Below are 12,258 nucleotides of genomic sequence, written 5' to 3'. Positions count from 1 at the left end.
TTTTAGGTCATATCTGACTAAAGGCCCAAGAATCTCTCTTGTTTCTGGCCTTGGTTCTGTCTTCTGACAGAAAACGACACCAGGCAGTCATTTTCCTTTTGTGGTGTGCCTCCATCCTGGGAGCTTAGCTCTCTTTTGCCTGTGTCCCAGGATGTTCACCCCCAGTAGAAGGGAATTTTTATAGTGGGGGCAATGCAAGGCTAAAGTGAGGGGAGACTTCATGCTTCTTCTCCTCATCTTTTTCTTCTTGTTTTGTCCTTCATTACTCTTTCACTAGAGAGTGAGGCTTTTGTATAATAAAAACCCAGAAAGACTCAAAGCCTATGCCTATTTTCCATCATGCCTCATCTTTCCCCTGAGGAAACAATTGCAGAACTCCCACTGGCATAAATTAGTGGGGGAGAAAGGGGAAAGATACATGGAGGAGGTGGTGGGAGAAGCCAATAGCAAGGATTTATATCTCAGGATATTGTTCCAGGCACAATACCCTCCTAGTAAATCTTGGGTCTCATTAAAATTGTGAGAATTAAAAGTCAAAGTATATGTAAGAGGTTTAGAGCAGTGGTTGCAGGGACAGTGTCCAATAAATGTTAACTATTATATTATCCAGGGTTCCTCCACCCAGGGCAGGACCTGGGTTTTTGTCTCAAATAAGGCCCTTCTGGACAATCACTCCCACATTCAATGTAGTGCTGAACTGCATGAGTGATCTCTTCCCCGTGTTTCCCAGGGACACAGTTAAGCCTAGTGGCTGGGCCAATTCTGGTCTCAGTAGGGGTGGGCTAGATACTGTACTTCTATGGAATTCTCTTTCCTCCCAGCATCAGTTTTCCTCTTAACCCTCACTCCCAACCATCCAGGAAGCTCAGTCACAGATCTAGTTGGTGTCCCCAGTACTGGTTGGATCCAGGTTATTACTAGCTTTTTGGTAGCCCTGGGACTAAAAATTACACTGAAATTCGGAAGCATCATGCACTTTTTGGTGTTGTTTTTAAATTCAACAAGCATTTTTTGAGCATACATAATACTGTTTCGTTAAATACATTTGGCCCTTACCTATTTTAACTACTCAATTTGGATTAATGCTGATCCATCCTTGAGGGTTTTATGAAGAATAAGTATTAAAATAGAAAAACATTTGCACAGTTCTTTCTTTGCAAATATAAACGTCTTGCTTGGATTATTGTTGCTACAGTATTAATATTAATTACAATAACAACACTGATGCTTCACAGGCAGGCAGCACAGAGCAGCTGTAGGCCAACGAGAGCCAGACGGAAGAGGTCAGGGGAGGTGCCTCCAGTACGTCCGGCCCAGAAGGGGCGGAGAATTAAGGAACTCACCCAAGCTCCGCCCCCTACCCTGCCCCTTCGTCGGTGCGGCGTAGGCGGTTACCATGGCGATGACGTCTAGAGGGCGGGGCGGGGCGGGGCTATGGAGAGGAGGAGGAAGATGGCGGGAGGGCGGCTCTGAGGAGACCTCGGCGGCGGCGGAGGAGGAGAGAGCGCAGAGCCGCGCCGCGCCGGGGCCCATGTGGGGAGGAGTCGGAGTCGCTGTTGCCGCCGCCGCCGCCGCCGCCGCCTGTAGCTGCTGGACCCGGGTGGGAGTGAGGGGGAAACGGCAGAATGAAGTTCGCCGAGCACCTCTCCGCGCACATCACTCCCGAGTGGAGGAAGCAGTACATCCAGTATGAGGTACCGGCGGCGGCCGGGGTGTGGGAGGACTTCGAGGGGCCACCATCTCTCCAGTCCTGACCTCCACCGCTGCTTTCCGCGCCTGCTGCCTCCCTGCGCCCGGGCGGACTTTGACCGGCTGCTGCGGGGAGCCACTGCGGCATCCCCGCCGCGGTCGGCCCCGCTGTGCTTCCCCTCCCCCGCAGCCCGCTGCCGCCGGGGTAACGGATATGCTGGCGGCGGCGGGAGGAAGGGCACAGCCCGGGCCGGGGCCGGGGCAGGCTAGTGGGAGGGCGAGCCGCAGGTGGGGGAGTCGCGGTGTGAGGGCAGCCCCGGGTTGCCGCGGTTCCGCGCTAACCTCCTCCCGGCTCACCCTGACCTCTCGTCCCCACCCTGGGCGAGCGCCCCCTTGACAAGGTTAGGTCTTGTTTCCCTCCGCTCACCTCTCACCAAGGAATCCTGCTTTTCTGAGATTAGCCCCTCCACTGATTTCCTTCATGCCACCGAGCGGAGCGCTTCGGCTTTCCCCCACTTGGCCAGTGTTGACAAAGGCTTTGTAACAGGATTGAAACTTGGTTTAAATGTGTATCACAAATGCAGTGGTTATAGTTTACAGACGTATTGTAACCAGCGATTCGGTTTTGTTAAGACAGTGGCTTGTCTTTTTACTGATTGCATGAAGTGTACAGAGTAATCACACATTCTTTGGTTTGGGCTCTTATATTAATATGTTTTGGATGAAGGGAAGAATGAGGAGGGAGGAAAAATTATATAAAAATTTCAGTTTGTCTGCTAAGTTTTTGTTAGCTAGGGAGATTATTACTATATTGTAAACACTGTATCTTACCTATGTATTACAGAAATTATGCTCCCCTTTCCTCCCAGATTCTGTGATAACAGCTCCTGGAAGGTATTCATTAGTGATAAGAAACCTATGTCAATACAGGAAAAAGTAAAGATAATGAAACCATTTATATGTTTAGAATATATTTATATATTTAGAAGGTAAGAAACCTGAAGGGCTTTAAGCATTGCAATAGCTTATTCTCAGTAGCTAGTTCAGCTCCTGGATAGAGAAAGACTTATCTGTAACCTCCAGGAATTCACATTTATGTTATGTTCAGGAACAAAGAGTATAAAATCAATATGAATACATATATACTAGCCAGATTTTATGAATTGAACTATTTTGGTTTTCTATTTAATTTTTATATAAGTTTAGTAATAAGATGTTTAGGTAACAGCAGTGAATTCATTTATTCATTTTAATAATTGAAGAAGATAGATAAAAAGATGTAGGTAGGTTAAACAGAATCTTAAAGATTTTAAATTTACTTATAACAGAGTGTTTGATAATTGTCAGAAAAGAATGCTCTAGAATTATCAATGCCTTCTTGTCACTTAATTTTCTTGTAGTGTTTTGTGACCAGATTTTGTAAGAGAAGGGGCTAACACTTTGGTCTGTAGAGTTGTTGATTTATTGTTTGTAATATGTTCGGTTAGTTTTAAAGCCTTGGCTAGAGTCCAGATGATGAATTTTATTGAAAGAAGGGTATTGGTCTTCCATCTTTCTAGTAGTAATTTTCAGCACCACTGCCAGTTCTTCATAGAGGCTTAGGACATGAGAATGCTGAACCACAGCTTATTCTTGTTACATAGTGTAGAATGCTTGATTTGGGCAGAAGTTACAGTGGCTGGATATTCTGTGATTCATTTTAAGTATTTCAACACTTCACTGTTTCATAGAATTAATTTGGAAAATCTGGAGCCAAAAGGAGAAGCAAAAGATTAAGTTTGAAAATGGAATTAACTCTTGATTTGTAATGTCAGCTTTGTACATAGAGTAACCTCATTCACATAGTCCATTTGGATGCTATTTCTAAATGATTACTCTTGGTTGGACACATAGGGACAAAATTCTTGAGCTTATGTGTGACTGCATTATCTTTCTGAGGCCAATTGTATTTTTTTTTTAAATTCACATATTGTGGATAATTTGCTTTCAGTTATAATTACTTGCAATTTGATTCTATAGAGAGTTCCTACTGTGTGACTCCTGTCCTGGAAAAACTTATTGTTTGATAGGCAAAATTAAATAAGGGGCATTTTTCTTTTAATTGAAATCATTAGAGAAATTTGTAGAGGGTTGGAATCTTTGTGTTGTATTGTTTCTGAAGAGTTGATGCTGTTCCTTTAAAAACAATAAAGGGATATGAGTGAGCACATTTATAGGTTCCAGGAATGTGAGCAGCTTAAAAGTTTAGGGAAAAAGGACTTGGCTAGAGAAAAGGACCTTCTCATAATTCAGGGATACGTACTTTCTCATGTCTGAACATGATGCTCCTAAAACACATTTAGTAGAACAGACACTTGGATTTGTTTTTCAGGCACTGGTGATGACATTTTGGTATACTACTCTTGATTTCTAGCCTAGGCTGCTTTCTAGTGCTGTGAACCAATGTGACCTATTCAGCTTCTTTGGTTTTTATGTCATCTTACTATTTTAAATATTACTTGAATTAAGCAGAGCTTTAGATAGAAGCTGAAAATTTTGTTCACAACTATAATTTTATGTAATAGTTATATACAACATTTTATATACATGGCGGCATAATAAGTGCTAGTTCTTGTGTTTGTTAGCCTTGAGACCCTGGGACAATCTTTTTGTCTTTCCAGAACTCTTTTCTATTAAAAAAAATGAATATAGGACCAGAAGTTCTCAAGGTCTCTTCTATTTCGTAAGTTTTTTACTTAACTATTTTGTGTGTGAGAAGGGATGGGTCAAACCCAGGGCCTCACACATGGTAGGCAAGTTTTCTACCCCCAAGCTATATCCCTAGATTATTTTATTTTGAGATAGGATCTCACTAAGATGGCTGGGCTGTCTTGAACTTGTGCTCCTCCTATCTCAGCCTCCTGAGTAGCTAATATTATAGGCATGCACCACCACACTTTTAATGGATTGTTAAAATTATTAACAATTGTAGCCCTTCAATATCCTGAAATTATTAAAGTTTGTAATTTAAAATGTGGAGTTCATGGATTAGTCTTAATAGGAAAATAATAAGCATAAAAGCATAAAAGAATAGAACAACATGAAGAAACCATGTGAAGAAAATCTATTTGCATTTGTGAATAATTTTTATGAAGAAACAACATAAATGAGCAGAGACTATCTGTTTCCCAGCAATATATTTGATTATACATCTCAACATATAAAATAGAGGGCTGGGGATATAGTTCAGTTGGTAGAGTACTTGCCTCACATGCAGAGTTCAATCCCCAGCAACACACAGACACACACACACACACACACACACACACGAATATGTCTTTATCAGACTTTTTTGATTTAGAATCAGCGATTGTGTTTTTTTAGAGCTCTGTAATAGATTAATCAAAATTAACTTAGACCAGTTTCATCCAAATAGACTAGTATGACCATGTTAATATTTTACAGAATATTAGCAAAAGAAGCAAACATATTTGGTGACTTAAGCGGCTGACTTGTTTTCTTCCCTAGGGTCCTGTGCTTTTTTGGTTTCTCAGGAATCCAGAATGTTTTTTTTTTCCCCCCAGTGTATACTGTAGTTGTGTAAGATAATAAAATGATGAGGCCTTTACATTACAGAATTTTAGAGCTGAAAGGGAATTGAAAGATTGTTTACCTCTTTGTTTTTCCAGGCAAGAAAACTTAGGTCCAAAGAGGTTCAGCCATTTGGTTAGTGTATGGCACCCCCACCCCACTATGTGCACTGCCCCCAATCATGCGGCACCATGCACACCCCTCCCCCAACACACACACACACACACACACACACACACAGCTAGTCTCTTTGGCTTTAGATGTGTAAGCATTGGGAGTCAGGTCACACTAGCTGTGTAACCCTGATTTAATCACTTTCTCACTGGCTTGTTTAAGGTTCATCAATAATGCTAAGAGAACTAAACTTGATGGTTTCTAAGCTCACAGACTCTTATTATCTAAGGACCCATCTAACTTTAAATTTTTGTGCTTTATTATAGTTTAATCATGTTTGTTTCATGAAAGGATAGAACTTAAAGGATTGTTTTATAAATCATCATCTTAAATTAATAAATACCCTTTAAAATTTTTTTGATGAGGTTTTGATCTTTGAATAGAAAGCTAACCCAATGAAACTCTTTTAACTTTTAACTTAAATAAAAGAAGGCTGGTCTTTTTTTTTTTTTTTTTTTAATTGCAGGATTTGGGAAAGGAGAGATCCTGCATAAACTGTACTTTCTTATTTTTAAATATAAGGAAACATTGAAATAACATTATGATTTTCAATTATAGAACTCTCCCATGAGGCCAGTTTTGTTGCAGGCTTCAATTTCTCAAAGGTATTATGTTGATTAGTTAGGGTTAACTTGCCTTGCTGGAACTTGTTTGAAATTTCCAGTTTGGCCACCCGATGGGGCACAAGCCACACTTTTTCTCTAAGGCACTTCTGCAAATGAAAGTACAGTATAGTATATTTAAGATAACACTTGTAAATGACTATGGTAGTGAGATGTCTGGCGTTTGTAAATGTTTCTTACCATGAGTGAATGAATGTTGTAGAGATAGGAAGCTGTAACTGTTCTTTATTATCATTGTATGCTAGTGTGAGTATGCTAGTAAGATTATCCTTGTCCATCCATCCCTGAAGGTTGGTTTTGGATCAACTTTTGGGTGAAGGCCCAGATCATAAGAACCTAAGAATCTTATTTGACCTGAGGTGACCATGGAAAATTAGTCCTGGCTTCAAACTTAGTCCTGTTCTGGAAAGTATTTGAGAGACTGATCGAGTCATGCAAGTGATTTCAGGTATATTTGAGTTGAAGGCCCCAAAGCAGTATACCCAGTACCCCCATGGAATAAAATAAGATAGTATTAGAACTGTTCATTTTATTTATTTTTATGCATATGGAAAGGAAGAAATAAAATTTCACTAATATTTAACAAGTGGATTGATGTAGTACTCTTGCTAAGGAACCTATACACAAGAATTCTGAGGGAAACAGGATTGCCCATGTTTTTCTTACTTGTTCTCTTTCAGCAGATAGCAATTAATCCAGTAATGGGAGCCTAATTAAGTTAATATATAAATATTATTAAGTTTTAACCAAACTAACCTTATGAAGTGGACAAAACTTAAAAAGTCCCTGTAAAGAAGTCAAAACAAGGGCTGGGGGGTGTAGCTCAATGGTAGAGTGCTTGCCTAGCATGTGTGAGGCACTAGGTTTCCATCCTCAGAACCACATAAAAATAAATGAAGGTATTGTGTCCAACTACAACAACAATAACAACAAGGAAGCCAAAATAATAATATCAATAATACCAAGCACTAGTAAACAAGAAGAAAATAACAGAACTGACAGTTCTATTTCTAGTACTAGCTTTTGGTCATCCGAATTACAGATATAAACAAGAACATTTTAATGCTAAGTATACTGAGAAATTTCAAAATTATGAAGACATTAGGATAACTCTGAAATAAAGTTACAGCCACTGTCATCCACAGTTAACTCCACTCTGTGTTATATATTATGAATATTCTGCCTTGTAAGGTCTAGTTTTCAGTTCATATCCATTATAATTAAGTTCAAAATGGACTTGAATTTTGAATTAGACCTTTGAAATACTTTGATTATCTCTTAGATATAAAGTATCTTTGTACTATTTGTGAATGAAAGATAAAAATTATTTTATCCTTGTTTCATCTTTGTAAAACTTTTAACTTAAAAATTCTTTATTTTGGGCTGGGGCTGTGATCAGTGGTAGAGTGCTCGCCTAGCACGTGCAAGGCGCTGGGTTCCATCCTCAGCACCACATAAAAATAAATAAATAAAATAAATATATTGTGTCCAACCACAACTAAAAAAATTTAAAATTCTTTGTTTTATAGCATACACAGTTGTAGATGGGTATAAGTTATAAATAGATATACATATACTGGAGGTGCATAATAAAATTTTTTAAAAAATGGGTAGGCATGTGCCATTATAGAAGTTTGGAAGATGTTGCCCAAGATTAACCAAAGCTGGTTTATGGGTTGCCTGATGTTGAATTGGTTTTTAGGATTGAGAGAGAGTTAAAAGTTACTAGGGTTCTCTTGCCCAGTGTATTTGCCTTTTCAGATCTTTTCTTACTGAGTAAATGCAAAAAAAAAGCCAAGTACACAAAGTTCACAAACAAAAATCTTAAAAATCATTTATTGATTCAATAAATAAATATTTATAGAACTTTATTATTTGCTATGTAGGCTGATAGATTCTGGCTCTCTCATAACCTTAAAAAATAGAGGAAAAAATGAAATACATGTGTGTTTTTCTGGTATTGTATTTCAGTCAACTTGGTGTTTCCAAAATTTAAAATGGTGTAGAATGAGAAGATGGTCGATTAGGGACTTGGAATGTGTTTATACATTTTGATCACTATTGTAAATGATGCTTATATATCTTGAAGTCTGATTTGTTTAGTCAGATTGAAATATGGTCATCTATTCTTCCTGTCACCAAATATAGTATATATTCAGACAGATCAGAAAATCCTTTAAAAATTGTTTATTTGATAGAGGCCAAAGGAAGATATAAATAATCTTATTGTAAACATAACAGTTTTCAAATTTTCTGTAATATATTAATGTTTGTTTATTTTTGTTGCTGAGAATAGAACCCAGGGGTGCTCTACCAGTGAGCTATATCCCCAGTCCTTATTATTTTGAGACATGGTCTTGCTAAGTTGTTGAAGCTGGCCTTGAACTTGCCATCCTCATGCCTCTGCCTCCTGTGTTGCTGGGATTATAGATGTGCCCCACCTGCACCTGACTCCCTCAACAAGATTAACATGTTGATCAAGAAAATAGTCTTTTATTGAAGGTGTCCTGCAGTATTATAAAGACCTTAGGCTAGAAATGTGGAGATAAATCCTCAGATATAGCTCTGATATTGACTTTTCACAGATGGTTAGTGGACAAGTGATTTTTTGAAGATTGAAAGACTGGAATATAATCATAGAGGAAAGTGGGACATATTTAGATTTTTGTGTGAGTTACTTATTAGGCTAAATTGATAAAGTTGTAATTTCACAGAGTATGTGCTTTGTGGGCTTTTTTTTTTTTTTTTTAAGAGCAGTAAGAGCAGTGGTTCTCAAATTCTTTCCTCTCAGAACCACTTGAAATTCTTAAAAAGTACTGAGGATTTCAATGTCTATTAATATATACTCTATTAGAAACTAAAACTGAGAAATGTTTAAAACACAAGAGCAGGGTTGGGAATGTAGCTCAGTAGTAGAGGGCTTGCCTAGCATGTCTGAGACCCTGGGTTTGATTCCCAGTACCACAAACAACAACAAACATACACACATACAAATATCATTTTAAACAACAATAGCAGCAACAACAAAAACCCCACAAGACTATTCAAGAGCACCTTTTACCAGCCAGTAGAAACATAATAGATGACGTTGTGGTATTATTATGAAAATACTTTTGACATCTTTGATTCCATGAGAGGGTTTTGAGGATCCCAAGGGAAGTTTGGAGATGCCATGAAAAATCCCTCTCTAGTTCTGTGAATCCCATAAGAGGTAAAAGAAACCATAGCAAGAGGATTTTCTGATACCTTTTCCACAGCAAAGAACAATAGAGAGGAAAAAAAAAGTTGGCTTATCGGGATTTCATCTGATTCCTAACTCTACTTTCCTTTCTTTGAATTGAATTAGCAGAAATGTGGTCAGCTTGTCATTAAGGAGAAAAGAAATAACATTTATTGAGTGCTTAAGAACCAGGTGTCATCTGCTTTACATTATGTTTATCTTCATTTAGTCTTTACAACAGTTCTGCAGGATAAATATTATCTTCATTTTACTTGAGGAGGTAACCCAGACTTAGAGAAATTAGTTAATTTGCTCAAGGCTATACACCTAGTAACTAAGTAGAGCCAGAATTTGAAATCAAATCTGTCAGACTCTAGAGCTCTTGTTTTTGTACAGGAATGGTAAATATATCAGTGGTGGTAGTAGTGGCAGTAACAGCCGATTATTTTTATTTACTTATTAGATTTTTTTTAGTTGTAGATGGACACAATACCTTAATTTTATGTATTTATCTATTTTTATTGTGGTGCTGAGGATCGAACCCAGTGCCGCACACGTGCCAGACGAGTGCGCTAGCACTGAGCCACAACCCCAGCCCTATTTTTATTTTTTATTTTTGAGAAAAGAACTAAAGCTGTTTATGCAAGCTTTTTATATAGGTTGTTATCACCATTGTAGAAGAGGGAGACTGAGTCTTGGAGCCATTAAGTAACTGATTATGTTGATACTGCTAATTGTGGACAGTAGAATGAGATTGTAAGAGCTCCTACTATTAAGTCCTACATCATACTGCTTTATAAAAAGTAAATAAACCCATCTCTTTATTAATATATACATTTAGGCCTGTTCCACCTGTTCTCAAGCACCACTGACTGTTCTGTAGCATCTGTTTGGTAGGACGGTGCAATTATGGCTGGGTTATTTTTAGTTCCAGGTCTCAGCCTGCAGGGTTTGGAAGGTGGTACAGTGTGGTCAGTAGGATAGACTTTCCCTCTGTGACTTATATTTTCCTTAAGATTATCATAGTAACTATTACTGAACAAGCAACTGATAGAGGACCTTATGAGGATGAGACATAAGAAAAAGGCAATGAGATGTAGTGATAAGGGTGAAAAGAGGAAGCTAACAGTGGTTAAAGCTGTTGCTGCACTATAGTTGTGGCCTTAGGATTATAGGTCATGGAATGTTAGATCTATAAGGAACTTCCGAGAATATTTAGCTCAATTTTCCTTTTTTACTTTCATGGGAAATATAGGTCAAATAGATTAAGTGAATCAGGTCACGTGGCCTAGTTAGTGGTTGAATTAATACAGTCATACTGGTTCATTTTATTGCTTATTAATTTATAGCATATGTTAGTAGGTTGATAACACATTCAGACAACAGACTCTAAATCTAGACTGCCTGTGTTCATATTTCAGTTCTACCAACTTATTAGCTGAGTGATTTCAGGCAAATCATTTAACCTTTCTGTACCTCAATTTCCTCATCTGTAAAATGGGAAAAATAATAGTACAGTACTTATGAGACTGGTGTGAGGATTATATGGGTTAAAATGTGAAAAGTTCTTAAAGCAATGCCTGGTACATAGTAAAAGCAATATATTTGCTATTAAAATTATTTCTCATATAGAGCTCAGTGGCATTATATAATGATTGGGAACATTATTTATATGAGAGAAATGAGGCCTTTAGGGTGTTCAGTGTTGATTTTCTTGGAAAATGGTTTTATTGATTTTGGCTAATATTTCTGCTTATGGGTATGTTCATGTTAATAAATTGTTCTTAACCTTTTTGTGTGTAGTAAGAAAACCAGATGAGAACAGTTATGTAGCTGTTGTCTTGGTCAAAATTAGTTGTCCAGGTCATTTATAACTTGTATTCATTTTGATTATAGCCTGTGTCTTTGAAGTCTTTTCTTTAAACAGGTGATATTCAGATGTATTCTTAAATATAGCTTAAGTGAGTTATTTGAATTTTTCGGGTATATCTAATTTTAGTTCTTTTCAATTTTCTAATGAAAATTTAATATTTAATTCTACAGTTAGTTTTAGAATTGCAAAAGACTTTCTCAACCCCTTTGTTTTATAGATGAATAAATTATAGAGGGCAAGATATGTGGTCAGTCTTAAAATTAGCTGATAGCAAAACCTGGTATAGGTGTATTGGCCTTCTGCTTACTGCTATTCCTTGCTGAGGCATATTACTGCCATATAAACATTTCTTTGCTTTTAAGTTTTAAGAATAAATTTTCTTTGTAAGACTCAGTAGGGATTTGAATGTTTTGGTAAATGATTGCTCAAATACTCTGCACTAATACATTTATCTGAATCTAATCATCCATTAGATCACATTAACAATATAAAATGGTTCTTCTGTATGCTAATTAAAAGACAGAGTGAATTATGAGATTCAGATGCCAACAGTATTATTCTTTATTCACCTACTTAGAATTAGCCATTATTCTATTTAGGTATGGTCACAAGTAGAAACACATATTAAGTGAGGAGACAGAACTAAGGAATTATGTAAGGTTTGAGAAGTCAGGTAGCAGTGAAAGGAAGATTTGGTTATACACCTGTGTTATACACTTGGTTATACACCTGTGTTTGACTTTTAGCACTGGTTACATGTGTTACCCCTTATACCCTAAATTGCCAAGCCAAAGTCAGGGCAAATACGTCTAGAGAATATCAGACTGTGTATTAAACCTGCTTATTAAGTATTCATGAATGTCTCTCTTTTTTTTAAAAAAAGATAATAAAACAATAATGATAATAATAACTACAGCTAATGTTTATTGGGTGTTCTTGCGTGGCAGCCATTTTACATTTAATCTTTACCCTCTAAATTAGGTTTTGTTATCCCCCTTTTCAGAAGACCCTGAGTTTTAGACTAAGCTACCCAAAGTCATGTAACTAGTAAGTGGTAGAGCCCAGAATTCAAACACAGATGTGTCTTATTTCATAGACTGGGTTGTTAA

The 12,258-nt window shown here is 37.5% G+C and overlaps 1 protein-coding gene across 1 annotated transcript in view; it reads left to right on the top strand.

Moving 5' to 3' along the window:
- Positions 1-1,452: 1,452 nt before the first annotated feature.
- The window catches only part of Xpr1 (xenotropic and polytropic retrovirus receptor 1), a 180,352-nt gene continuing 169,546 nt past the window's right edge, over positions 1,453-12,258 (top strand). Inside the window, exon 1 of the mRNA XM_027934953.3 lies at positions 1,453-1,694. Coding sequence (XP_027790754.1) covers positions 1,626-1,694 — 69 coding nt within the window. The 5' untranslated portion in view covers positions 1,453-1,625. The remainder of the gene's footprint in view (positions 1,695-12,258) is intronic.

Source organism: Marmota flaviventris, chromosome 12 (assembly GCF_047511675.1).
Source record: "Marmota flaviventris isolate mMarFla1 chromosome 12, mMarFla1.hap1, whole genome shotgun sequence".
Lineage (NCBI taxonomy): Eukaryota > Metazoa > Chordata > Mammalia > Rodentia > Sciuridae > Marmota > Marmota flaviventris.
This window is presented reverse-complemented; position numbering and strand designations above follow the sequence as displayed.